The 26,012-nt window shown below is 35.0% G+C and overlaps 1 protein-coding gene across 3 annotated transcripts in view; it reads left to right on the forward strand.

Annotated features, from left to right (window-relative positions):
* The window catches only part of CSMD3 (CUB and Sushi multiple domains 3), a gene marked incomplete at its 5' end in the record, with an annotated part of 631,488 nt that overhangs the window by 179,500 nt on the left and 425,976 nt on the right, over positions 1 to 26,012 (forward strand). For all 3 annotated transcript variants that reach the window (XM_082045128.1, XM_082045129.1, XM_082045130.1), the window contains one exon: positions 14,106 to 14,313. In XM_082045128.1, the coding sequence (XP_081901254.1) occupies positions 14,106 to 14,313 (208 nt within the window). The remainder of the gene's footprint in view (positions 1 to 14,105; positions 14,314 to 26,012) is intronic.

A 26,012-nucleotide genomic window follows, 5' to 3' on the forward strand; every position in this document is an offset into this window, starting at 1 on the left:
CCAGGGTGATCTGCTCTCTAGCTTCAGAGCTGCAGCAGAAGCAGGAGCTGTCTTCCTGATGTCAGCAGTCCCAGGCTTCCAGACTTCACGGTCATGGAGTCTCCATTTCCTGTGGTACTGAAAAGGTAATAGTAGTAGCAAAGTTAATGAGGGTCCTCTGTATTCGTTAAGTGATTTGGACTATTATCTACCATTAAATCACTAATCCAATGAAAAGTAATTTATTGTCTGCATATAAATTTTGTGTTCCTTTTCACCCACAAGAAGATTTTGAGTATAACAATGAAACTATCCAGTGGTAGGATGAGATATGAGTGGTAGAGGCATTTGGATACAGGAAGGAGATATATTCAACTTCTTCTTGAAAATCTTTGTACATTCTTGAAGCAGAACACTGAAACTCTTACTTCTAAATGCTTCTGTGGTGTAGAAATCTTTTCCTTCAAGTTCTGATTTTAATCTTCCAAATTTGAACATGTCTGTGAACTTTTCAAGTGCAAGCAGACTTAATTTAAGTTAGATAATTTTTAGCAAACAAGATAACAGAGCTGCCAAAGCAGTCATTGTAAATTGGCTGAGAAAATGTCTTCAGAAGAGGTTAAGTCCTGTTTCTTCTTGTTTCTTCTGTAGTCACAGATCACATTCAGGAGTGCTGAATTTTTAAGTCTCTGCATAATTAAGCAACTGCAGAGATCTTGACTCTGAATTCCCGGAAACATTTTGTCATCCTTAGGCATTTTGTTTTGGGATAAAAGGCAGATTCTTTTAGATACATAACATTATCGGAACAAAGAAATCACAAATATGCCACAGAAATTGTGCTTCATGCTTTCCATGGTTCTTGGTAGGAATACCCCTTTTTGTTTAGCTGTTTTATAAACCTGAGCATATGGAATTGTACATTTTAGAAAAAAATATTTTTATGAACATTTGTGTTTTTCTCCAGTTCATAAAAGTAAATTATTTTAAACTGCATGCTTCTTGTAATCCAGTTGTCATGAGGCCAGAAGTTTCCAAGGACTAGTCAATGAAAATTCTGACAGATGCTTATCCCACAAAGGTCCTATACTGAAGGTAATGTAGAAAATTAGGAAGAGTTGATGGCATGATGGTTTATGTAAAATGAGATTCGAGTGATCTCATTCCACACTTTTTATAACAAAGATAAAAATTATTGAAGATGTATGCATTGCAATGCTTTATTTGTTGGGTGGTGTAAAACTTGATGTACTGGTTCTGAGGAAAAAATATGACTTTAAAAATCAGGCCAAGAGAGTTACAAGCATAATAAACATCCTTAACAGCAGTATCTTGTAGTTATAACCGCTTCTTTGAAGACACATTGTTACACTTGAAATCGTATGGATGAAGAGGAAGCATACCTTACATATAAGTAAAACCAAGAATTTATTGCTAGTATAATGTAAATCTTATTAGTTGAATAATTATTAGTCAGGATCTAATTGTTTCAGAAAAGGAAATAATAATAATAAAGCACTTAGAATTATTATACAGTGGTTTGACTATGTTATGTCAGTGCCCAAAATGAAATAAACCTGCAAATAAAGTTTTCAAGTCACAAATTCCAGTGTTACAGGGTCAGCTAAGGATTTGTTCTCACCTTATGGATTTAGTTGCAGATTAGATAAAGTAATCATACAGTACCTATTGTTCAGGTCTTGACACATCCTAACTCATCCTGTAACTCTTAAGTGTGTTAGGACAGGGAAGTTATGAGCCTTGAAAAAGAAGACACAGGTTTAACCGTCTGTTCAGTCTCAGACTCTTTTCAGCAAGTTGTACATAGGTATGAACAGAGCTGCCTACAGCAGGAATATGGCTGTACTAGGTTTCCTCTATAGGTCATCACAGAAGAAGAGATACTTCCTGTGGGCAATCCTCATATTGACTATAGGGAGATATTTCAGATTTTATTCTTGCCTCTAAATTCAAGAGAAGCATAAAGTGATTGTCCATAGCTTAAATGTCTGTGTTAGATAAAGGCATGTTCTGCACCAGAATAGGAAGATTTTATAGAGGCATATGCCTGTCTTTCCCTAAGTCTGATTTTTTTTTTTGCTTTTGCATATCTCAAACGTGTGAGTTACTGGTGTTTTCAGATGCTTTAATGATTCTTTTTGAGGTAAGTTACATAAGAACAACTCATAAGTTTTAAGAGTTGTCAGTTGACAATTCTTACTTAAGGTTAAAATGTGTTCATCACATAGTTTTGTCAAATATATCTGTCTATTGTACACTCAGAGATTTCCGAGAAATAATTAATTTTTTTAACAGGTACCTGTCAACATAACTGCAAATTGATTTTTAGGCAACAACATAAATTCTGTAAAAATCTAAGCAGGTATTATTAATAAATCGTCTTGAAACTGGAAAATTCATAACATGTTGTACCTGATAATAAAATAGACATCAGTAATTTTTATGATATAAATTAAGAGAAACCTAAAGTCCATTTTTACATATAAATTAATTTTGATTTCATGTTACTCTTTTAGTAAAGCACTAACAAGGATATCTTCACTTTGCCGGGTTTCATTAAAAAAACTCAGTAATATTTATCAAAATGGAATTTAGAAATGGAAGTATTTAAATATTGATAGAATTATATGGGGTGGGTTTGAAGCATAGCTTTTGAGATGGCAAGGAGGAAGTTCAACTGGGGACAAAGCAATAACACAGTGGATATAAGAAACTTTTTCACTATAAGAACAATCAAGAAGTAGAACAGATTGCCCAGAGAGGTCTGTAAACACACATTTTCAGGGATTCAAATGTTAGTGAAATTCCCTCCTGGAATTTATTTTCTACAAATCACTTCTGCTTTTAAAGACTGCTTCAAAATTTGTTATTGCCCATTGCCTCTTTTTCTCCATGCATCACTTCAAACAACTTGTCTCTGTTGTCTCAATATCCTCCTTGTAGGCACTGGAGGCTGCTGTTAGGCCCTTCTGAAGCTGCCTCATCTCTGGACATGAACTAGCCCTGTTCCCTTAGCCTCCTCAATGCTCCAGTCCCAACAGTTCTGGTGATACTTTCTTGAATTCACTCCAGTTTATCCATGTCTTGTCTGTCTTTGGCGGGAGGTAGGGCAGGAAAGTGATTGTGCAAAATTCTAGAAGCTATTTTAGAAAGTGTGCTGTATTCTAGAAGCTATCAAAACCAAAACCATAAGAGTATTTAAGAAAAGATTTTAATATAGATCTCCCGCTTCCAACATGACTCTGAAACTCATATCCTTCTCTTCAGCCTACTCGAATTTCAGAACCTTTTAGGAGTTTCTTAGATTGAAACAAACTCCTTGGAACTCAGACAAGCTTTTATTTTCCACCCTCTGGTATGGCTGTACCCTGTGCATTCCTAGATTATCTTCACCTGTGTGGTGACTTGACCTTGGCTGACTGCCAGGTGTCCACTAAGCCGCTTTCTCAATTCCCCTCTTCAACAGGACAGCAAGAAAGTAAAAATAGAAAAAAAAAAAAAAAAAAAAGGACAAGGAGGTCACTTATCTGTTAACGTCATGGACGAAACAGACTCAACTTGGGGAAGATTAATTTATTGCCAATTAAAAATAAGGCATGATAGTGAGAAACAAAGACTAAACTAGAACACCTTTCCCCCACTTGCCCCTTCTTCTTAGGCTCATATTTACTCCTCCCCCAATAGTGGCACAGGGGGACAGGGAACAGGGGTTTTGATCAGTCTGTAACACTCCCTCCTTCCTCTCACACTTTTGCCCTGCTTCAGCATGGGGTCCCTCCCAGTCCTTCAAGAACTGCTCCAACATGGGTCCTTCCCACAGGCTTCAGTTTTTCAGCTGCTCCAGTGTGGGTTCTTTCCATGGGCTACAGCCCTTCAGGAAGAGACTGCTCCTGTATGGGCTGTTCTCCATGGGATACAGTTCCTCTTAGGAGAACTTGCTCTAGCATGGGCTCTCCACAGGTTGCATCTTCCTTCAGGGCTTATCCCCACTGCTGCACAGTGTTTTTTTACCCTAAGTTTGTTCCTAGAGAGGAACCACCAGCATTTCTATTTGCCTCAGTTTTGGTCAGTGATTCTTCTGTCTTGGAGCCTTTTGGAACTGTCTCCGTCCAACATGGGGGCAGCCTCTGATGTCTTCTCACAGAGGCCATTCCTACAGCCCTCATGCTACCAAAACCTTGTCACATAAACACAATGGAATCTTCTTTTGTGCAGGCTTCTTCCGTGGTGGCTTTTTCACATCCTTCCTGCTGCAGTCTTCATCTGAGAAGGTCCTTCCAGCTAATAGCTGTAAGCTGGTCCCAAAAGAAGTGACAACTCCTCCTCCTTGCAGGCAATGTCAGGTGACAATGGGTGCTGTGGCTTGGGTAGGCCACTCAGCCTCACTTCTGAGTAACCCACCACATCATTTCCACAGAACAGAAACAAATTTGTTTTAACCAGTAAATTACCAACAGATAAACAAAACAAGAACCATTTTAAATACTTAGATACCTGTCGCATTCTTATTTATATATTAGCATAATCTTCTTTTTGATAGAACAGTGTCTCAATTACAGCTGAGTTAATTTCTTTGTGGCTGAGATGCAAAACTGCAAAACCAGGTGTAAAAATTAGTCTTCAGTAAACTCATACTTAAATGTAGCTTCTTTATTAATAAAATGATAAAAAAAAAGATATCCCTAATAATTTCTAAAACCTTAGTTATTATGTTTTTGATCATCTCTCATGTTTGGCATGCCTAATTTAAAGACAAGACAAATTTTAAGGTCAAAATTACATTTCAAAACCATAGTAAAAACCTTGTTCTTCACAGTAATAAAAAATAATAATAAAGAAAAAGAATTTACTTTCAAATTGATGACTATTTACTTCAAAATATTTTTCCTTTTCTTTGCCTAAACAATTAAAATAATTTCTGCCTTCCTTTATATTCAATTTTTAATGAATTTTACTTGTAAGCTTTCCGCCCCTCAGCAACAAAAACAGTTCATATCAGGCTTGCAAATTATGAAATCTGAATGAATATCTTAACACTGCAGAATGGCCAATCTTTACTGTTTCATAAAGCAATTCGAAAGAGTTTGATCAGCAAGAAATCTTTTAAGTTTCTTCCGATGTGCCCACACAAGCAAAGTCTGTCCAAGTATTATCATTCAAATTACCTTGTTTTCTTTATAAGTAATAAAAGCACTAATCCTTCCCCAACATTTATTTTCACATGAGAAAAAGATGTATTTCATTCTCTTTCTGGAATCAAGCAGTAAAGAAACAGCTGGCTGATGTACAAACTGGTGGGTTATCTTACTTTGTCAAATACGCCTCTGAGTTAATCCATTAAATTTCAAGCCTTATTCTAGAAAAGCAGGATTTTCTTTTTAAAAAATGTACATTTTTAACCAAACAGCTTATGATGTTTTCCAAATATATATGTAAAAATTCAGCAGACTGCACACCTTTTTTTTTTAAATTTTTATTTTTAAGAATCCTGAACTATTGGCTTCATGTGTCAAGATTTTTCCTATGTTGATATTTTCCCTTTCTTCTTTATAGATAAAATAATACATGAGATCGCTGTGCAGTGTTTACTAGAAAACAATTACTTTTTGTATTGGTAACCCTTCAGAAGAGCCCAGCTCACCTAAATCACACCCACAATGTGGCATTTCCTTGGGGGAAAAACATCTAACTCACAGGATCTGACTGAATTTTATTGCCAGTTAACACAAATACTGAGTTACTGATTCAGGCTTTGTGAAACAAAAAAGACAAAATCTTAAGCACTTAGGGAAGAGACATTTCCTCCCTCTTCGCCTGACTCAGCTTTGCTCCAGACCCTCCTAGCCCTCCCGGTCTGCACTCCCAGTGCTCTTGACACATCTCACCCATGGCCCCGCCAGCAAGAAGTGGGAGGCGGCAGTGCATACTGGTTTCCTTTTTCTCCATCCTGGTCTCCCACTCTTACCTTTGCTCCAGCATGGGTGTTCAGGGGCCACGTTCCCTTCAGGACCTTCCTTCTGTGCAGTTTTCAGTGTGTTCTCAAAAGCACCTACAGGTTTCCTCTTGTGTTCCCCTTTGTGCCTCCTCCCACACTGCCTCCTACCTGCTTGGGTCACTCCATTGTGACTCCCCTTTTGTGACACAGTGGGTCAGCGCCACTGTTTGCAGAGCTGTCTGGAACCAGTTGAGAATGACACACGGCAGTTCACAGCCTCCTCCCAGACAGGTCACCCCTGCAGCTGTCCTCCCAGTTTTGCCCAGTACAGAGCTCTAAGTAGGCACAAACTGTGTGGATGTTGGCAGTGTCTTGCCTGTGGCATAGCTAATTTGTAATGGTTCTGTCTCAAAAGAGGCATGTTAGGAAGCAATTTATTCCATTTAACTTCTGCTAGAGCACCATTTAAGATTATCAGCTTCCTCACCTTTTTAGCTAGCGATGCTATTTGATTTTTTTTTTTTTTTCTGGCTGTCAAATCTGTATAAATTTTTACAGCACTACTGAGCACATAAGTGCAAAGTGAAAGATTTGAGCATGTGAATCAGTTTATAATTGTACTTGGGTTTATTGGAATTTAAAATCTGTGACTTTTCAAATCGTGACACAAAGCCTTAGAAAATAAGACTTCCATATTTCCTCAAGACAAGTTTTATGTCCCTCTCCTCAAAAGCTGCATGAATTTTATGTAAGTCACTAATGACAAATCTTCCGCAAAGCTACCCTTAGAGGTTTTCAGCTGATAGATATTTTGCAATCATTTCATTTAAATTTCTGAAAGCTGTAAGCTTATTCTGTGAATAAATTATGAGGGAAGGCTGCCATTTTTTATTATTGCAGGTTTGTAAAAAAAGTCAACATAGAAATGTTTCTCAGAAATTACTTACATATATGTCTCATGTTATATGTGGACTTTTTAGAATATACCAGAATAATTCAGGAAAATAAATGTAATATGCATTATTATACATATGCTATTTTTTACACTTTAAAGACCTATTCGTTCTCTGATTCTGAGCATTAGATCATTGAGACTAAGTGAAACTCGTTGGATTACTAGTTTTTATTTAGTGTGGCAAGAGCACCATTGACAAGAGTCTTGCTAACCTGGTAAGGAGGTCTTCAAACTACATTTATTGGGGAAGGGCAGACAGGGGGAGGCATGCATGGGGAAGGGTGATGAGGGATTTGCTTGCACCCTTTTTGAGGAAGTGAGATGACCAGAGACACAACTCAAGTGCCTGTACCTGAACACATGTAGCATGGGAAACATAGGAACTATAAATTCATATAGAATCACAGATCAATGACATCATTAAAATCACGGAACCATTGCAGAACAGCTGGTACCACTAGAGTCCTGCAATAGATGTATACAGACTCCAAGAAAGGTGTGTAAGGAAGAAAAGGTGTAAGTGGTGTAGCTTGTGCAAAGGAGGAAGCAGTGGGAACTCTGCTAGGAAATTGATTTGCTTATGCAGCTTCTCAAAGATATTTTTGTGACTGTCTATGTAATGTATTGCTGTGTTCATTTGCAAATTTCATAATCAGATTATTATACTGCAGACTTTAAAACTGAGCTTAACTTTTTAAGGAGCTTTCCACTTCAACCTATACAGTTACCTTTCTGTTGTTTGCCTATAGTACAGGCAATGAAGAAACTTAATAAGAAAAATATTCTAAGTTTTTTTTATGAAAGCACTATGAGATGCACAAAAAATTGCAAAGCTGGAGTGTATATAAGAGCATTGGATTAAACACTGGCCAAGTGTGACATTGGAAATTTGTGAAAGGTGCTGATGGATAAACCAGCAAATCCAGACTTGTGGAAAATTATGTTTAGAATGCTCTATGAAGCTTCTTCTCAATTCTGTGCTCCATAAAAACAATCTGAGTGTACAAATATACAGGCCTACAAAGGGGAAAAGACCAAGCATGAAATGCTCGTGTAGTAATAATAATATTCAAGTCAATATAATTCTGACCTTCATCCCCCCAAATCAGGAAATAATTCTATATTATTGTTATAGAAGTATTGTAAAACATTCATAATGAACACCTTTGAAAACATAAAAACCTTCCTAAACAGTGATCAATAGGGCTGCTATCTAAGTGAGATTTCTTATTTGTTTATTTTTTATTTAAAGATAACCTCTGACAAACTTCCAGAAGTAACAAAAAGAGGTAAGGTCCTTGGAAAGAAACTACCTTCTGATTCAGAAATTTTTGTAGAACTAAGTTACACCTAAGATAGTGTGCTGCCTTTTCAATAGACAATAATGTTTGCTTTCTCATACCAAGTTACTATCTAGAGGAGATAATCTTGTTTTCTTTACCCTTTTATTTGAATATGAAAATAATTGATTAAAAATCTTATTTAGAAAACTGGTAGAATTTTATAACAAAACTTTTGTTTTCTTTTTTTTTTTTTTTTTCCTGTCAGAATGGAGTTTTTAGCTAATAGGTTGTGGTTTTGAAAAAGTATTAAAAATATCTGCATAATTAATTTCCATTTCCATTGTACTTTAATGCATCAAAGAATCATGAGCTGTTTCAAAGGACATAAAAAGCCATACCTTTAATTTAGAAACATCTGAAAATACTTAGAATTATGCTTCATTTTCCACATAATTATTTTAGTTATGTAAGTTAATTTATTTTTCATGTATGTTAAAGATGATATGGGGTGATAGAAAATGACATTTTTCAGGTCACTCTTTTCTTCAGTTGACCTGATACCAGATGCCAATATTTAGGGCAGAACCTCAAATAAAATTCTGTGTATGGTTAGATTTTGTGTAGACATATACATATGTGCACGTTTCCTATGCAGAATCAGGTAAAGTAGTTTTTTACCACAGTAATGGAATCCATTGTTAGTGTTATGTGTTTTCCTATATTAATTTTTTTCTGAGAGCACTGGAGTTTCCCAAACAAGTGTTTTCTATCTACTATACAGATCTTCTGTGATCTTCAGATGAAAGGTAGTTATTGATGTGTATATTTAAAAGCAATAATTAATGACTGTAAAATGCTTAAATGGAGGTGATAGAGTTCTGATTCCTTTAGATTGTTCAGCTAATTTGTCTGAAACAGAGCTATCTAAAATTTGAAAGAGCAGAAAACAGTGTGTCTGGGGTTGTACTTGAACTACACTGTGAAGAGCATGCCATGAATTTCTGAAGAGTGTATGTAGCTAAGATGAAAGGATAAAGGGATTACTGCAGATCTCTGCCTTTCATGACGTGTTTCTTCAAAAGTGGCTCAACTTGCTCAGAGCTTCTATTGGCTATTTTAAATATCATTGTTTAAACTTGGAAGGTTGCTATAGTCTTTTTTTTTTTTTTTTTCACCCACATTATTTTCAATAATAGATAACAGATGTCTATTACTCTGTGATGAGCTGAGCTGTGCACTTGATTTTAACTGTTTGATACACTATAAATATCTAGATAGATAAGATGGTGTGATACACTGTGTGCCAGATTAAAGCTTGATTTACCATGCAACCTAATTGAATTATCATTGAAATCCATGAATTTGCGTGGTCTATAAATCACTGATAACCTTGCCTCTCTTTGATCATGTATCTTCTTGAAAATTACAGTTCAATATTTATGTAATATTATTATGAATATCACTGAAACCTACAAGAATAAGCAGAAAATTAAATTTAAATAAGACTAACTAGGGAAATATATATTCAAAATTTATTCTGAAAAAGGAACACTGAGCAGCAAACCAGGAATATGGTTATGAAATAAAATACAAAATGTTATGAAATGAATTTTCACCAGAAGTTATTTAAGTGTATACTCATTTCACATGAATTTTTATGGGCACTTAGACCTAATAAAAAAAAAAAAAAAAAAAAGCTGCATATAACTATGTATGTAAATAAAAACCCAACTATGTCCACAAAAACTAAAAAAAAAACCACCAAACAAAACCAAAACCAACAAATCCTCAGAAGCTTTGTACTCCTACAATCATCACTCACATCATAATATCAGTAATAGTTCCTCTGCATAAGAGCCCTTATGCATATTCAAATATAGAGCTTCATTTGAATTCATAATACCTTGAAAAGCTTTTCTAAGCCAAGTCCCCACTTGCATATCACTTTGAAAAATTTTCCCCTTTCAGCATATGGTTAAGATCAGAGGAGTCTGTTTGGAAAAATGACATTCTGTCACTATGCGTATTTTTTGTGTTTATGCCTTCACATCATATTTGCAAGTTTGTAGGTCAGATAAATTCTCCCAGCACATGACAAAATAAATTTGAAAGTGTTGCTTGGGAAGTTTAAAAGTAGATTTTTTTTTTTAATGTCATCAGTGTTCATCATGTATTTGTAATTACATAATGCCAGATTCTATCAAGTCTTAACTGAAGTATTGTCTTCTTACCATTCCTATGAATAATTTTTTCTCCTTATTTGATAGCTGGAAATTAAAAGAACAGTAACAGACACACAATTCTTTCAAGGCATTTAGGTGCTGAACTGCTTTTTATGTATTAAAAGTCTTTTCCAACCAAAACAATTCTGATTCTATGATTCTATTATATTTTGATTGCAGTGATTGCAGTGTTAGTCACTTAAGTATCTTTGAGGACACCTACCCCAGTGGTTTGACAATGGTAATTTAGAAAGTTGTGGAAAGGCAAAAAGAGATTCTCAGGGCTCTGTACAGAAATCACTGCAAAGATTAACTTTCTTTCCACCTTGTTCACATACTATTATTGGACTTGTGCAATGATGAAGACGGACCACTGTTAGTCTTCATAAATGTTCTCTTACGAGTTATTTTTCTGTTTGCAATCTTTTATAGCTGACATCTAAGCAATTATGCTGTCTCAGTGTGATAGAAATACAGATTGCACAGAATAAATTATTACATTTTCTTTTGTTTCTCAGGGTCTTATTCACTATGAAATCAATGGTAGAACTGCTGTCGACTTATGTGTTTGTCAATTTACTTGAAGATCAGTTCTTTTTTCCAGTGGCTTCACAACTTAAGGCACCAAACATTTTCATATGGATTAATGTTTGTTAGCTTTCTCTCAGATGTAAGGATCTGACTGCAAGACAGGAACCAAATAAATCACAAGCGAATTATACTGTAGGTGGAGGAACTTTGGAACACAGCACAGTAATTCTTTATTTTTTGGGCCAATGCTTGCACTATAGAGGCTAAGATGATACCTGGTGTGGTCTTGGTTACGTTTACAACATTTAAATGTAGTTAGCATTAGTTTTGTTTGTATCAAATTTGCTACATGAATCAGATGCAAAAAAAAACCCCCAAACAAACAAAAACAAAACAAACAAACAAAAAAACCCCCAAAATAACAAAAATAATGATGATATGGCTGGGCCATTTTGGAAAAAATCTCTAAACAGATGTGTCTCAGAAGTAGCAAACTTGCTCATGGACACAGGTTGTGTTTTTAAACATATATTCTATTCTTTTAAGTATTGATAGGGTATAGCAACGTTTTTAGTGAACAGGTTTTTATATTGCTATGAACTAAGACAGGTTTATCTATAATTCATTTGTGAAAGCAAATCAATGAGTTCTCTAGTAGAATAGTTTTCAGAAGCACTTCTATTTTTGAGAAAGTTATTCCAAAGTCTTTAGTCTTGCATGATACTCCTAGTTCTGTGTTTTTGACTTGTTACATGAACTGAAAAGCTATTTCACATACTACAATTTATCTTTCCAGTTTGCATAAGCTTCAGTAATTTAGCCATGAAAATTTACCTCTCAGAACTTTTTTCAAGTCAGTTTTGATAAAGGACATTTCAATCAATATTTAAAAATCAATATAAAGTTCCTTCAAAATCATTGAACCAGTATGTTACTCACTATTTTAATGGACATTTTGCATCTATGAACTAACAGCTAAAATTATTCTCCTGATAGTCCTTAATGAATGAAAACAAGACTTTGTTACCACTTTTTATTTTTTATTCCTTTCACAGTAAAGGACCTAAGCCTCTGATGTGATGAGGTTCCTCAGTTTTGTTGTATTTAGAGGATGCTAAATACATTGGTTAATTAGTAAGATTAAACCAAAGATATGTTCTTGCTTTAGTTTTTTCATCCAGTCATAGAATAACTTAGCAGAATATTCAAGACACAAAACATGGTATTTTAAACTCCTAAACAACTGTAATTAAGAAGTTTCTTACAATCATTAACATTTTTCTCTCCATGAGAAGTGAGTCACTATGTGTGTCGGAATTCTTTAAAGCTTTTGTTCTGTGATGTTATGCTCATTTTTTTCTTATCTTTGTCATTAATCTTTCAGCAATATTGACTGTTTTTCAGGCTCTAGGGCAAGTTTTATTCATATTAGCACTCTAATTAAACAGAAACAAGAATTGCTTTTCAGTTATGCTTCAAACACTTGGATAATAAAATTAATAAGTAATGCAATACAGTATTTCTGTCTGATAACATGGTAGTTCTGTACAAGTTGTTTGAAAGGTATTTCCATTTCTGAAAGTAATAGCACTACATTCACAATCAATTATATTAGCTCACAGAAAAAAAAAAAAAAAAAATTGGCATGAGAGCCTCCAAAACAATTTTTGAGTTATTGGCATATATGCACCATTCAGATAGAAGACATACAACATCAGTCACGTTCTCTTATCCTAACAAATGAAACCTGTGAATATCTGAGAACTGCTTTTTCATAGGACTAGTTCTGTTGCTGTTCAAACTGATTTTGTAAATCTCAAATATTTACCTAGTGTATTCAGTATAGATCGTGTGTTAGAATGTAGTCTCTACCACGTTCTTTCAAACATGGAGGGTGTAACATTTAATATCAAATTTACTTATTTAAAGAGAGCTGAAATTACACAGGACCTATGCTTTAGTAGAGTGATACAAAATAGATTACATAACAACACAAACATAGATTACACTTAGCCAAACATATAGCATTTGCAATATACAATTTTATCACAATACAAATGTGATTGCCTTTATAGGTATCTGTAATGTGCTCACCATCATGACACTAGGCATCCCCAGTCACTGGAATGAATGTATAGATTGAAATCAGGTCAAGGCCATTGCTCTCTTTGATATTTGTTAGTTGCCTAGTTTTTATACTCTATGCTGGACTAAGCCCCCATGCTGCTCTGGCTAACTCAGAGAGACATTCACACTCCTAATAAACCCAGGGAGAAACATGTCCACCACCAGTCCATCCACTCATCTGTAGATAGGTGTTTTTACAAAACAAAGGCAGCCCTCTGGTTGAGATAAAAGTCAGATTCTTTGCAAAAGCTGTGCTCTGTCATGCCCTGCATTATTTAGTAAACTTTATGGGCACATCACCCTTGCTCATCTCTGAGCCTTCTTCCATTTTAGGGGTTTATTGGTGTATTCACAACCAATAAATAATTGTTTGTGTTAACTGGTCAAATAATTTCACGATTATTCACATATCATGAAAAATGTATTCCTATGGCCATATTTGGAATACTTGATCTCTTAAAACTAAAACCCATTAAAATGACTTTGATGTAAACATCTTAGTTGTGAAAGTGTCTTGCATCTGACATTTGGAAACCACCTGTGAATGACTTTGGTTTGAAAACTGACCAGCTGTTTGAAAACTGGAAAAAAATATTGGACACTAAACTTAAACATGACTAGATATTCACTAAAATATAGTATGATAATGCAATTAGCATAGGATGGGTAGGATTCTCATGCCTCTCTTCTCAGTATGATGTGACTGCTGCACATCACTTATCAGACTGTATATGATAAGGATTAAACTCACCTTGCTTCATGAAAATACTGAAATTTTTGCATGTTATTGTAAAGTGAGTGAAACAATGTTAATCAATATAATAAGTAGCAGATTGTAAAAATATATGCTGGCACTAGTATGATATTTTTTAAATAATTGAAATCTGAAGCAATTACTTGTTAACACTTTAACTTTGCAGCAGTTTTCCAAGTCTAACATGTTAAAAAACCTTAAGCAATTGTTCACTTAAAAGGCAATAAACTAGTCTCAACAAGAAAGCATTCATTTCTAAGGGATTATTTTAATGACATTTATAATTCTTTTTTAACAGCTGAGGATGCATGTGGAGGAACTATGAGAGGATCCAGTGGTATCATCTCGAGCCCCAGCTTTCCTAATGAATATCAAAATAATGCGGATTGCACATGGACAATTGTGGCAGAGCCTGGGGATACTATCTCACTCATATTTACAGATTTCCAAATGGAAGAAAAATATGATTATTTAGAAGTAGAGGGCTCTGAACCACCTACAATATGGTAAGTCAACTATTGCAGTTTTAATCTGGTAAAAAAATATGATTACATGTGGAAGAATACTTTTCCTTCCTGTCAATAGATAGTCTTGCTGAAAACAAAAATAGTAATGATTGTTACTATGGCATAAAAGTTTATATTCTAATTGCAGCTGTAACATAATTTTGAAATATATTCCATCAAAATGTAACATTGATATAGCATCGAAATGAAAGGCATTATAGGGTCATTCACCTCATTGATCTGTAGATCTAACCATTCTAACCATTATTGTATTAAAAATTTATATATTTAGAAACAGAATGGAGTGGACTGTTGTACTGGTTCCTTGGTGGAGCCTTCAGGGTGTTTTATAATGTCAGAAAGTAAATGGCATGGAGTCCTTTAAGCACAGAGCTGGGAGAAGTAGCATTGCTCACACTTGGTGGTCACAGATTCTCTCCGGAGGAATTTCTGTACAGAGAACCAGATACATGATGTCATTATATAAAGTGCTGGGAGTATGGCTGATGTTACATTCATCTAGAAAATTCCATTCTGATACATGAGATACGGCACCCTGAGCTGAGTAGCTACAACACTTTTTTTGGTTTGGACTTTATTCCAAATATGCTGCCTTTAGAGAAGATTTCTGTTTGTTAGTTGGTGTAGCAATAGTAATAATATTTTTCATAGTCTGACTTGTGCAGTTCTTGATCTCAGTGTATACACACTGTATAAAACAAGTAGAAGAAATAAAATAGTAAGCAACTTCTTTTGAGATCAGGTTCAGTTAAGTAGAAAAAATAAAGCATACTCAAGAAATATGTGAATATGATGAATTCTTGTGTTTGTTATATTGATTTTAATATACTATTCACACAAAAAAGGATATATATATATATGAAACCATAAATACCAGTGATAACCTCCAGTAAAGTCTTAAGAACTTAACTGGTTCATAAAGTATTATGAGGATTCTGCACAACAAACAGAGGCATTTAGACAGCAGGTGATACAGCACATGAATGGCTAACCATTAAACTCATTAGTCTGGTTTTCTTTTATCAGTGCAAAAATCCCTAAACATAGCATAGAACAAATAAAATAATTATTTTTAACTTTATAATAGGAAAATATTCCAAATTAGAGAACTACATTGTTTTGAAAAGAGCAGTCTCAGATTCTACAAGTGATGCCTATAAGTGATATTCCTTACTGCTTCAGGGTATAGTAGAAGCCTATACACTGTCAGCTTTAGCAAACAGTCTTTTATAATTTGAGTTAATACACACTGCCACCTACATAGTTAATTACCTGTATTAGAATATTACTTAATTGCCATTGAGTTTCTCAGGCTGTTAAACCTAAATCTTCTGAACTAGCTGTCAGCTAAAATAATTTTTAAACAGTAATTTATAATAATTGTTAGAGAGGTAACACCAATGACATACAGACATTATGGATCACTTGAATAGCTAAATCTGCATTCTATTACTTTTGAATGTGTTTTATGTATCCAGTCATGAGTTTCAAACTATGATTTATTATTATTTTTTTTTCCTGCAAAAGGCTTTGGCTATATTTAAATGATAAAATTTCTTTATATATGGAAATTCTCTTATTATCTGTTTACAAAACATAAAATATTACAATGCTAATTTAATAATTGCTCATTTAGAGAAGCAGATTGAGAACATATTTTTTTTAGCTTGTCATTTATATTCCTTAAATTAGACTGATATATTCAATTATGCAAAAGTATCCTCCCCATATGTTAGGAAAAATAGATTTGGAAAGCTTAATTAACAACAATTTTTTAATTAGATTTACAGTGGTAATATGTTATATCCACTTGAGGTTTAGTTCACGATATCTTAGTTCATAAACTCTACATAGAAATATACTTCTAAAACTAACACCAGGCTCTTGATTTTTCATTCTGGAAAACAAAGAGTACATGATTTGTAAGACTACTGAATACATATTAGTTGATAGCAAGTAGTATTATAAAATAATTTCTTACAGATTTTGTTGCTTAATGTGACTCTTATACCTATTGATTTGAAAACAAAACAAAACAATGAACAAAACAAACCTCTAACTTTTATTCTTCTGTACATCTGCTGTGTAACAAAATACCCCTGCTTTTTGATTCTACTTTAAACAATGAGGTAAAATATACATCAATAGATATTCTGGGGTTATCCATGAGACAGGGCTTGAAATTATCCATGAAGTGCTAACTTTCCATAGCCTTCCACTCTCACAATATAATATTTTAGTTATGCCAAGTCTTTTGTTCAAGAAAATCTTGTTAGGCCATTTTCTTTTAAGTAGTGGGAAAAAGTTGCCTGGATGTTCTTCAGGTTTTTGTTGGCTGATATTAAGGGCTGATTCTGACATTTGACAACTTGATTTGAATTATGAGTTTCTTTTCATTTTGGAAGTGAAACTGAGAGAAAATGTTTAGTTTGAGGAAACTATTTCCTCCCTCTTTTATCAACAAAACAAAAAACTGAAAATAAACAAGATCGAGTGAAATGTTCCTTTTTACCTGTGTGAAAAGTTAGGATCTGAGAAATTCATTGATGAAAGAAGTAGCAATGTCATTATGGGATAATTTATTCAGCATATGAAATTCAGAGGTTGCCTCTAGGATATTTTCGTTGGAAAGATTCAGTCTCTTATTTTGCTGTTGGTCACTTTTCATGAGATATTGAATAATCCCTGAGCAGAAAACTGGAATGATTCTCTAGGCTGATTTGACGTGGGTGTCCTGGATTCCATCATGTACTCTAGTCTGAATTGTTAAGACAACTGTAAAGATCCCCTTTAAATTGTATAGAAAAAATGGTAGAACCTCCTTCCCAGAATACTCTATGAAAGATGTGTTATAGAGCAATCTCCTGATAAGAGTGGGCGAGGATGGAAAGTTTATTTCACACTGTCCTGGGGAAAGACATTAAATCTATATCTTCTATTGCTGATTACCAACTCAATTAAGCCATTGTTGAAAAATAAGTTGACAATTTCTCCTTCTACATGTTAGGAGAGCTTGGTTATTAAAAAAAAAATAAAAATCAACCAATTGAACTTGAAATTATGATTAGTTTTGAATTAACCAATATATTTTTGGTGGAAAAGTGATTTAAAATAATGGTTGTCATAAAGTATGTGTGTAAAACTCTCAATTCAGAGAACTGCTGTAGTCTGAGTGAGTATCACAATTTCTTTTCAAAGAACACATAATTATGTCAACTTTTTACTATTTGTTAACATGAAGGTGTGCATTAATGTGAAGGTGCTTGGGAGTGTAGCACTATCTCTAATGTTGTAGGGAAAATGTACTTCAATTCTACTATGACACCAAACAACAACAACAAAAATACCAAAACAAAACCAACCAACCAACCAACCAAAAAAAAACAAACAAAAAAACCCCTAAACCAATTAAGTGTTCAACTCTGTTCTCTCTGGGTGAGAGTGTACTCCTAAGAAGAGCTTTGTGTAGTGTTCGAACATTTGACCTACCACTGGCACATTTATCCAAAATAGTAGGACACCTAGGTAATCTGTTACTGAAGATAAATTTGAAATATGATATAATTACTCCTTTTAAGGTAAAACAACTCACCTCACTTCACTCTTACTAGTAGTATATTTTTGGGTATTTCAAAATGTTTTCCTATTTAATCTTCCTAAATTTTAAAGGATGCTCAGAATTTTTCATAGTAAATTGAAGTATTGTGTTGTCTAGGCCATCACTCTGTTTCTTATTTTAGCCAAATTATATTTTATATATACACTATAAAATGATACATACTGAATGAAATTTATGTTGGCAAAACCACAACCAATTTACTTCTGCTCTAAAACATATTTAAATATTTAACTGTTTGATATTGCATGTTTTATACATCATATCAATTGTGTTAAAATAGACAGCTGTTAGAGAACAATGGCTAACAAAATGCATTTCTCCCTTGCAACAGTGATTTTGCTGATTTTTTTTCCCAACAGCAACACTCCTTTCACATTAGTTTTTAAAATTCTGTGGAGAATGAAATAGGATTTTATGAAGAAAGCTTTCCCTTAACTTAGATGCAACAAAAAAACATCCAGTTTAAAAGTTTTTATCTGAGATTCTTAACACTCTCCTGATCCTTACAATAAAATCCTCTAAGATAGCCTGTTAGCTTAAGAGTCTGTTGCATATTTTAAGGATGAGAAAGAATAAGAACAAGAAAATGTGGGTCTGTCTTTGGGTTGCCAAATAAGAATTTATTCCAAGTAACTAGTTATTTGTTTCTAGTCAGTTTGGGTCTATCCTTGACCTGGAAACATTCCTGATGAACTTTTCAGTGGATATGATGTGTTTCTATTTTTTTTTTTATTGTGAACTTAATTAGTTTACTTTTCTGCATAGCACTGCTAAGGACAATTTAATGAGCACATTTTATTCATTACAAATTTACATCAATTGTAATTTCCCTGTATGAGTTTTTTGAAACCATTTATCTTTTTTTTTTTTTTTAAAGTTTATGATTTATGACAACTGGAAGCTAAAATAAAATAGAAATAGAAGGCCCTTCTATGGTACTCTCTTCTAGTGATTTTTTCTGTGTTCTTTTCTTAGGTTGTAATTCAAAGTATAGTGCACAAACATGTCTCAAACATGACTGCTGCTGAAAGCAGGCTCAGATCTGAAGTGAGACTTGGTCACTCAGGGCTTTATCCAAGCTAGTCTTGAAAGCCTCCAAAGATCAAGACTGCACAACTTGTGTGGACAACCTTCTTCAGTGCCTGACTGTCCTCACAGAGGAAAAAGCTTTTCCTCTTTTCCCTTATTTGGAAATCATTATTTAGAGTCCGAATCAACACACAAGAATTTATTATCTACAAACATCTCAATGAGGTCCAAACATCTCAAGTGGTCTCTTTCTTCTTTGTAGATAGACAGTGGTATGACTTTTCCTCTGGGCAAGTTGGCTTATCTGTCCAAGTCCTAGCTTGTGAGTTGAAGACATGTGGGGTCATGATGGAGTCCTTCCTACACCTCACTTGTGTTTTCCCACTCATCTTACAGGGACATGTACATTACTAGAATAATGAATCATCCTGTCTTCCTCTAGACTATAATAAGCTGAAGTTTATCTGGTACATGTGTTTTAGTACTATATAATAGAGAGAATAGTGAGGCATATAGGGAGTGATGTATCAAGAGGATAATTTAACTGGTTCATGAAGGAGCAGAACCACTTTATGGTGAAAATAAAGCACACACTGTTTTTCTTTCAGGTACTGCAGAGTCTGTAAGACCGATGGACAGCATCCATGCAAGCACTTACTTTTTTTTTTTTTTTTTTTTTTGTTAACCTTATGTGCAGAGGTTTCACAGAGTTAGTTGATTTCCTTTATATTTTTCTTCTGTATCCTTAGTTTATTGTATTTCTGTGATGGTATAAAATATTTTATTCTGATTAAGGTACACAATGTTAGGAAGGCAGTATTTCACTATTGTTGTGACAAAAAAAGAGTATATCCTGGTAGTTCAATGCACTTCTCTTGAAGAAACATTTCTGAAACTGTTCCTAATTTGTTTCCTTTCCTATGTTCATGAGTACCGCAAAAGTGAACATTTGTAAAACTTAAGATACATGCTTTCATTATTCTCATGGTACTTTCTAATATGTATGAAGGTATTCTGATCTGAATCAAAGAGATACCCATCAGCAGTTTTCAAATGAGCAGTTATATATTGGATGGGCTTTTTACATACATTCTTCTCAACAGAGACAGGATGATATTGCTTTATTTCCCAAAGTCTTACAAACATTCAGAAACAAATTAAAAAATAATTATCATGAATCCTTATATGGTAGATGAGTACTCAAGTTTTTCCACCATCCCTCTTGGGCAAAGATGTACTGCCAACTGTGTTTATGCTTCCATGGCCTCCTTTTACCCTCTTCAGATGGAGCAGTCCAGAGTGCTTCCAATATTTCTTATTTGTAACTCTGTGTTGAAGAAAATAGAAAAAGAATAGTCTACACCTAGGGCATTTTATTAATGAATACCTAAAAGGCATTATCAGTAATAAAAACAAACAAATGCAAAAAAATCTGGAGTCTCTAACTCAACAGTTTCTGGAAAAAACACAGATAGGAAGGTGGCTTGATAATTTAAGAGGAAACACTTTCTCTCTGCTTACTCCAGCAGAATACTGCACTTGTTTTTATGTAGTCATTTACTATTGTCTCAGGATGGCAACTGCTGGAGTAGTGAGGGAGAATGATTGCTCTTGTCTTGACTAAAACATAAGTGACTGAAGTGGCAAATCTTGCAAGTAGTACTGAAACAGCTGTATTTTATGTTGCATGAGTTGTTTGGTGGGGAAAAGGGTTTTACACATAAAGCAGAGGTTAACAAAAATCTCGAAACAAGGCAGGGAAAAAAACCCACAACCAACCCACAAACATCCCAAAACCAAAACATACAATTGTTTCAAGTGTCATTGCAGAGTAGTTTAAGCTTTGCAGTTTCTTGTCATGTGCTCCGAGTCTCTCCATGATCTCTGTTTACTTTATTCAGCAAAGTAAGGGACAAGCTGCCAGAGAACAGTAATTCCTGCAGAGATAATCTCTTGTTTCTAGATTCTGGATGAAAATCCTTAGTATGTTTTCTACATTGGGTAAGCTACATGAATTTATAATTCTGTCTTTTATGTTTCAGGCTGTAACAGCCAAAATTATAATATTTTGAATATATGAATGAAACTCTTTGAGTTAATAAACAAATCCAGACAAAAGGAAAAAAATATTCCTTATATGGGGCTTACAGACTACTTAAAATTTCAGATACTACTACTTCTGTTTGTCACTGTTGTCTGATTTGACTGTTAAAATCACTTTAGGTGATTTAGGTTGTAAATTCACTTGTAAAATGAACCAGTAGCTAAAACAAATGATTAAGCATCCTATGAATCCCCAACACCACCCTTCTCTCTAAATTGGAGAGGTATGGATTTGATGGGTGGACCATTCAGTGGATGAGGAACTGTCTGGATAGTCACACCCAGAGAGTAGTGGTCAATGGCTCAATATCTGGATGAAGACTGGTGATAAATGATGTCTCCCAGGGATCCATACTGGCACCAGTACTATTTAATATCTTAATCAAAGACATAGACAGTGGGATTGAGTGCACCCTCAGCAAGTTTGTGGATGACACTGAGCTGAGTGGTGCAGTTGACATGCCTGAGGGATGGGATGCCATCCAGCGGGAGCTGGACAAGCTCAAGAAGTGGGCCCATGCAAAACTTGTGAGGTTCAACGAGGCGAAGTGCAAGGTCCTGCACCTGGGACAGGACAACCCCTGGTATTGATACAGGCTGGGGGATGAAGGAATTGAGAGCAGCCTTGCTGCATTCTGGTGGGTACTTGGGGGTACTGGTGGATGAAATATTGGACATGAGCTGGCAATGTGCTCTTGCAGCCCAGAAAGCAAATTGTATCTTGGACTGCATCAAAAGGAGCATGGCCAGCAGGTCCAGGAAGATGATTCTGCCTTTCTACTCTGCTCTGGTGAGACCCCACCTGGAGTCCTGCATCCACCTCTGGAGCCCTCAGTACAGGAAAGACATGGACCTGTTGGAGAGGGTCCAGAGGAGGTCACAAAAATGAGCAGAGGGCTGGAACACCTCTCCTATGGGGATGGCTGAGGGAAGTTGGGGTAGTTCAGCCTGGAGAAGAGAGGGTTCTGGGGAGACCTTATTGCAGTCTTTCAGTACTTAAAAGGAGCCTAAAGGAAAGATGAAGGCAGACTTTTTAGCAGGGCCTGCTACTGTAGGACAAGGGGTAATGACTTTAAAGAAAAGGAGGGGAGATTCAGGCTAGACATGATGAAGAAATTTTTTGCGAGGGTGGCAAAATATTGGCCCAGGTTGCCCAGAGAGGTGGTTAGATGCCCCATCCCTGGAGACATTTAAGGCCAGGCTGGATGGGGGTGTGAGCAGCCTGATCAAGTTGAAGATGTTCCTGCTTATTGCAGGTGGGTTGGACTAGATGACCTTAGAAGGTCCTTTCCAACCCAAACTATTCTATGATTCTATGAACTTGCTAAAGCAATTTCTTTATATTAAAGATTGACACAATGTCAAACCAGTGTTAGAGCAATTTTTGGTAATTACACGTCATCCAGTATGCAGATGATTGGTCACAACCCACAGCTTCCTGGTCATGACACAAAAGTCATTAGAAAAAGAAAATAAATCATTCGTGTATGCTTACTGTATGCTTAGTTTTTCCTTTATACAAGAGGTTATGCAAGTGAAAAAAAACCACCAAAATGCAGCAGCCTAGACCTTTGAAAACAAGCTTTGAACAAGTTACATATTTTCAAAACCCTCCACCCTGAACTCAAAAAAGCCTATTCAAATAAATTATCAATTTCAATAAATGATTTTATCCCATAAAATTTTAAACTGTTTTTAATGTTAAGAACTTTGCATGTTTACAAGCGAAATACAATTAATTTTCAGTATTTTGAAAACCTGAGGGTAGATTCATCTGAGCATCTTTTAAAAATTTAAAGATTTGAGAGTTAAATGAAATTTCCCTTTGACCTAATTCCTGAACCATTTAATATCCCAATACCTTATGTCAGGATAGGGATAATAACATGAGAAACAGTACAGAAAATGGGAAAAGCATGAAAACAGATACGGAAAAGCATCTATAGGGAGAGGAATAAAATAGGCTAGAACTTTTAAATCTTGAAAATAAATATACAAGATAGGATTTGAAGGATTCATAAAATTATGAATATTATATGTCAGGTAAATAACGAACATTCATTCTTCATTTCTTACACTGAAATAAATAGATACACTCAATGATTTAACAGGCAGAAGATTTAAAACAAAAGGTAGAACTTTTATGTAGCAAACATGATTAGTTGTGGAAATCATTAGCATGTGACATAATAGGTAGAAAAATTATTAGTAGGTTGAAATAAGGAGGATAAGGAATTACTGGAGGGAGTCCAGCGGCAGGCTACGAAGATGATTAGAGGCCTAGAGCACTTTTCTTATGAGGAGCAACTGAGAGAACTGGGTCTGTTCAGCCTGGAGAAGAGAGGCTAAGAGGGGATCTCATAAATGTTTATAAATATCTCAAGAGTGGATCTCAAGAGCATGGGACCAGACTCCTTTCATTGATGCCCAATGATAGGACGAGGGGCAGTGGGCATACACTGAAGAATAGAAGGTTCCATCTGAATATGAGGAAAAACTTCTCTACTTTGAGGGTGCCAGAGCTCTGGAACAGGCTGTCCAGAGAGGTTGTGGAGTCTCCTCCTATGGAGACATTTAAGACTCACCTGGACACATTCTTGTGCAATCTACTCCAGGTGAACCTGCTTTAGCAGGTAGGTTGGACTAGATGATCTCCAGAGGTCCCTTCCAATCCTAACCATTCTCTGATTCTGTGAAAAAAGGATCAGAAGGTCATAAAATCAAAATTTATGAAAGAGTATTAAACATAAAGGCCTGGTTGAAGAGTTCCATTCAAGAAGCCTACAGTCCATATATTTTCTGGAAATTGTGATGATGTATGAAGGGGTAAAAGTCATTCTGTATAATCACAGTTTCTGATACTCCTGGTGAATTATCTCTTACTGCTTGTTGTCAGAAATAAAATATTAGTCTCAGTGTCTTTCTGTTCTAACATATCTTAGATACCACCAAGGATGTGATGAGTATTACAGAGGATATTATAATTCCAGTCATGACAGTAAGAGACTTTTGCATGATTTATTTAAACCAAATAAATGGTCATAATTGAGATGTATCAGGAATAATAGTTTTGCATCTGTAAAACATTTGGGGGGCTTAAGTTTAGAACTTTTTGGTTTATGTTATAAATATATTTTGCCTAAAGCTTTTCATAAGAAAACCTAAAGCTGCCAATTTTGTAATTTTGGTCTGGTTTCATTTTCCATCCAATTAGGAATTCTTATTGGATTTTTCTGCCCCCTACTAAAAAGCTTATTAATGCAGATATTGATATACCTTGATTGAGCTGACTACTAGTCTTCTTTTTTGGCTGAGTAGACTTTTTGGATATTCTGTGTAAGATCCAGTAAGTAAGTTGTGGGAGCCTTCACATCTCTTGATCAGACTTTCCTGTACTTTAACTTGCAGCTTGGACTGCTGCATTTGAATGAGCAGAAAAAAAACTACCTACCACATGGTACATATTCTCTCATCCTTGAAGCATGTAACACAGGTTCTGGCATCTTTTATGTGGGTATATGGCTCTGCTGCACAACTTCTTTTCCCCATCATTTTTTATGTCATAGGATAAACTCCTACAATCACCTCTACTGAGCAAGAAAGTACTGGTCTGCATGTCCAAAGTGAAATTAACTATAAAGTGAAGGACTGTTACAATGAGGCTTAATTTCTGTTTAGTAGCTTACACCATGTCTTTCAAAAGAAAACCAAAAAGACAAACCAACCAACCTTGAGCTGAATTTTGCAACTTTTTTAAATAAAAATTTCCAATTCTGTATACCTTACAGAATTTGAGATTCAATCCCAAAGTGCAGGCATCTTTGAATGTGTTTGGAGATTTTTGAGGTGTTTTTTATTTGGTTTTTGTTTGTTTATTTGTTCCTGGGTGGTTTTATTTTTGTTCTGTTTTGTTTTGTTTTGTTTTTCCAGAGAGTAAACTATAATAAAGGGTAATTTCCTTAAAAAGATGAAATTAAGGCAGTGCTACAGTGTTGAGTGCACTTAAAAGCAGAGTTCAGCTACTGTGGGAGAGAAATGAGAGATGACTGTGACAGCACCAAAGGCTAACAGTCCTTATAGTATTATTTATTGTTTTTGACTTACAAATGAATCTGCTGGCAAGACCTTCCACAATCCTGTTAGTTGATTTAAACAAACTAGTTGCAAGTTGTGTTTGTCCTGAAAATTTTGCTAAACATGAAACTATAGCTTTGCTAAATGTTCTGGAAATAATTTTTTTACTGTAGTCTATGCATTAGGCATTTATAGCCATACACTGGACTGCTGCCATTCAATTTGTTTTTGGTGACTTCTTACACAGAGTCCACAAAACTATGAAGTAGAGCAGCATACTGTACTCTTCTGTTATAGAAAGACACAGTACACAGAAATAAAGCTTAAATCCCCAAACTTGTGATTTGAATCATGTGTTGCTGTTTAACAGCTAGTGCAACTCAAATTAAAGCCCGATCTGTTTAGCATTACTATTCCTCTTACCTTTTGCAAGGCTTTTGCTGATGCAGGGAAAAGATAAGAAGGAACCTAGTGGTATCAATTGCCAGTGGGATCCATAGTACTTTGCAACATATCCTGTATTTCTGTTGTCTAATTTTGCTTTGGCTGCATCCTGAAACATGAGACATAGATTCAAGTGTTAGTGGCTCATAATTCATGACAGAAGTATCTGGCACATTTTTCAGACTGAAAACCAGTTGATGAAAACCAGCTGGGTTGTTCAAGGAAATGTTTATATGTATTTTCTGTTAAAAAGAACTAGGAATAAGCAATCTCAACTGAAGTCTGTGACTAACCCTAAAAGAAATCAGATTTAGGAGTAGGATGACATTGGCATCTGCCAATGGGGAAAATAATATGGCAGCCAGCTAAAAATTTTGTATTTTTAATGATATTGTATCAAAGAGACAAA

The sequence above is a fragment of the Streptopelia decaocto genome (assembly GCF_964273445.1).
Source record: "Streptopelia decaocto genome assembly, chromosome: 2".
In the NCBI taxonomy this organism is placed as follows: domain Eukaryota; kingdom Metazoa; phylum Chordata; class Aves; order Columbiformes; family Columbidae; genus Streptopelia; species Streptopelia decaocto.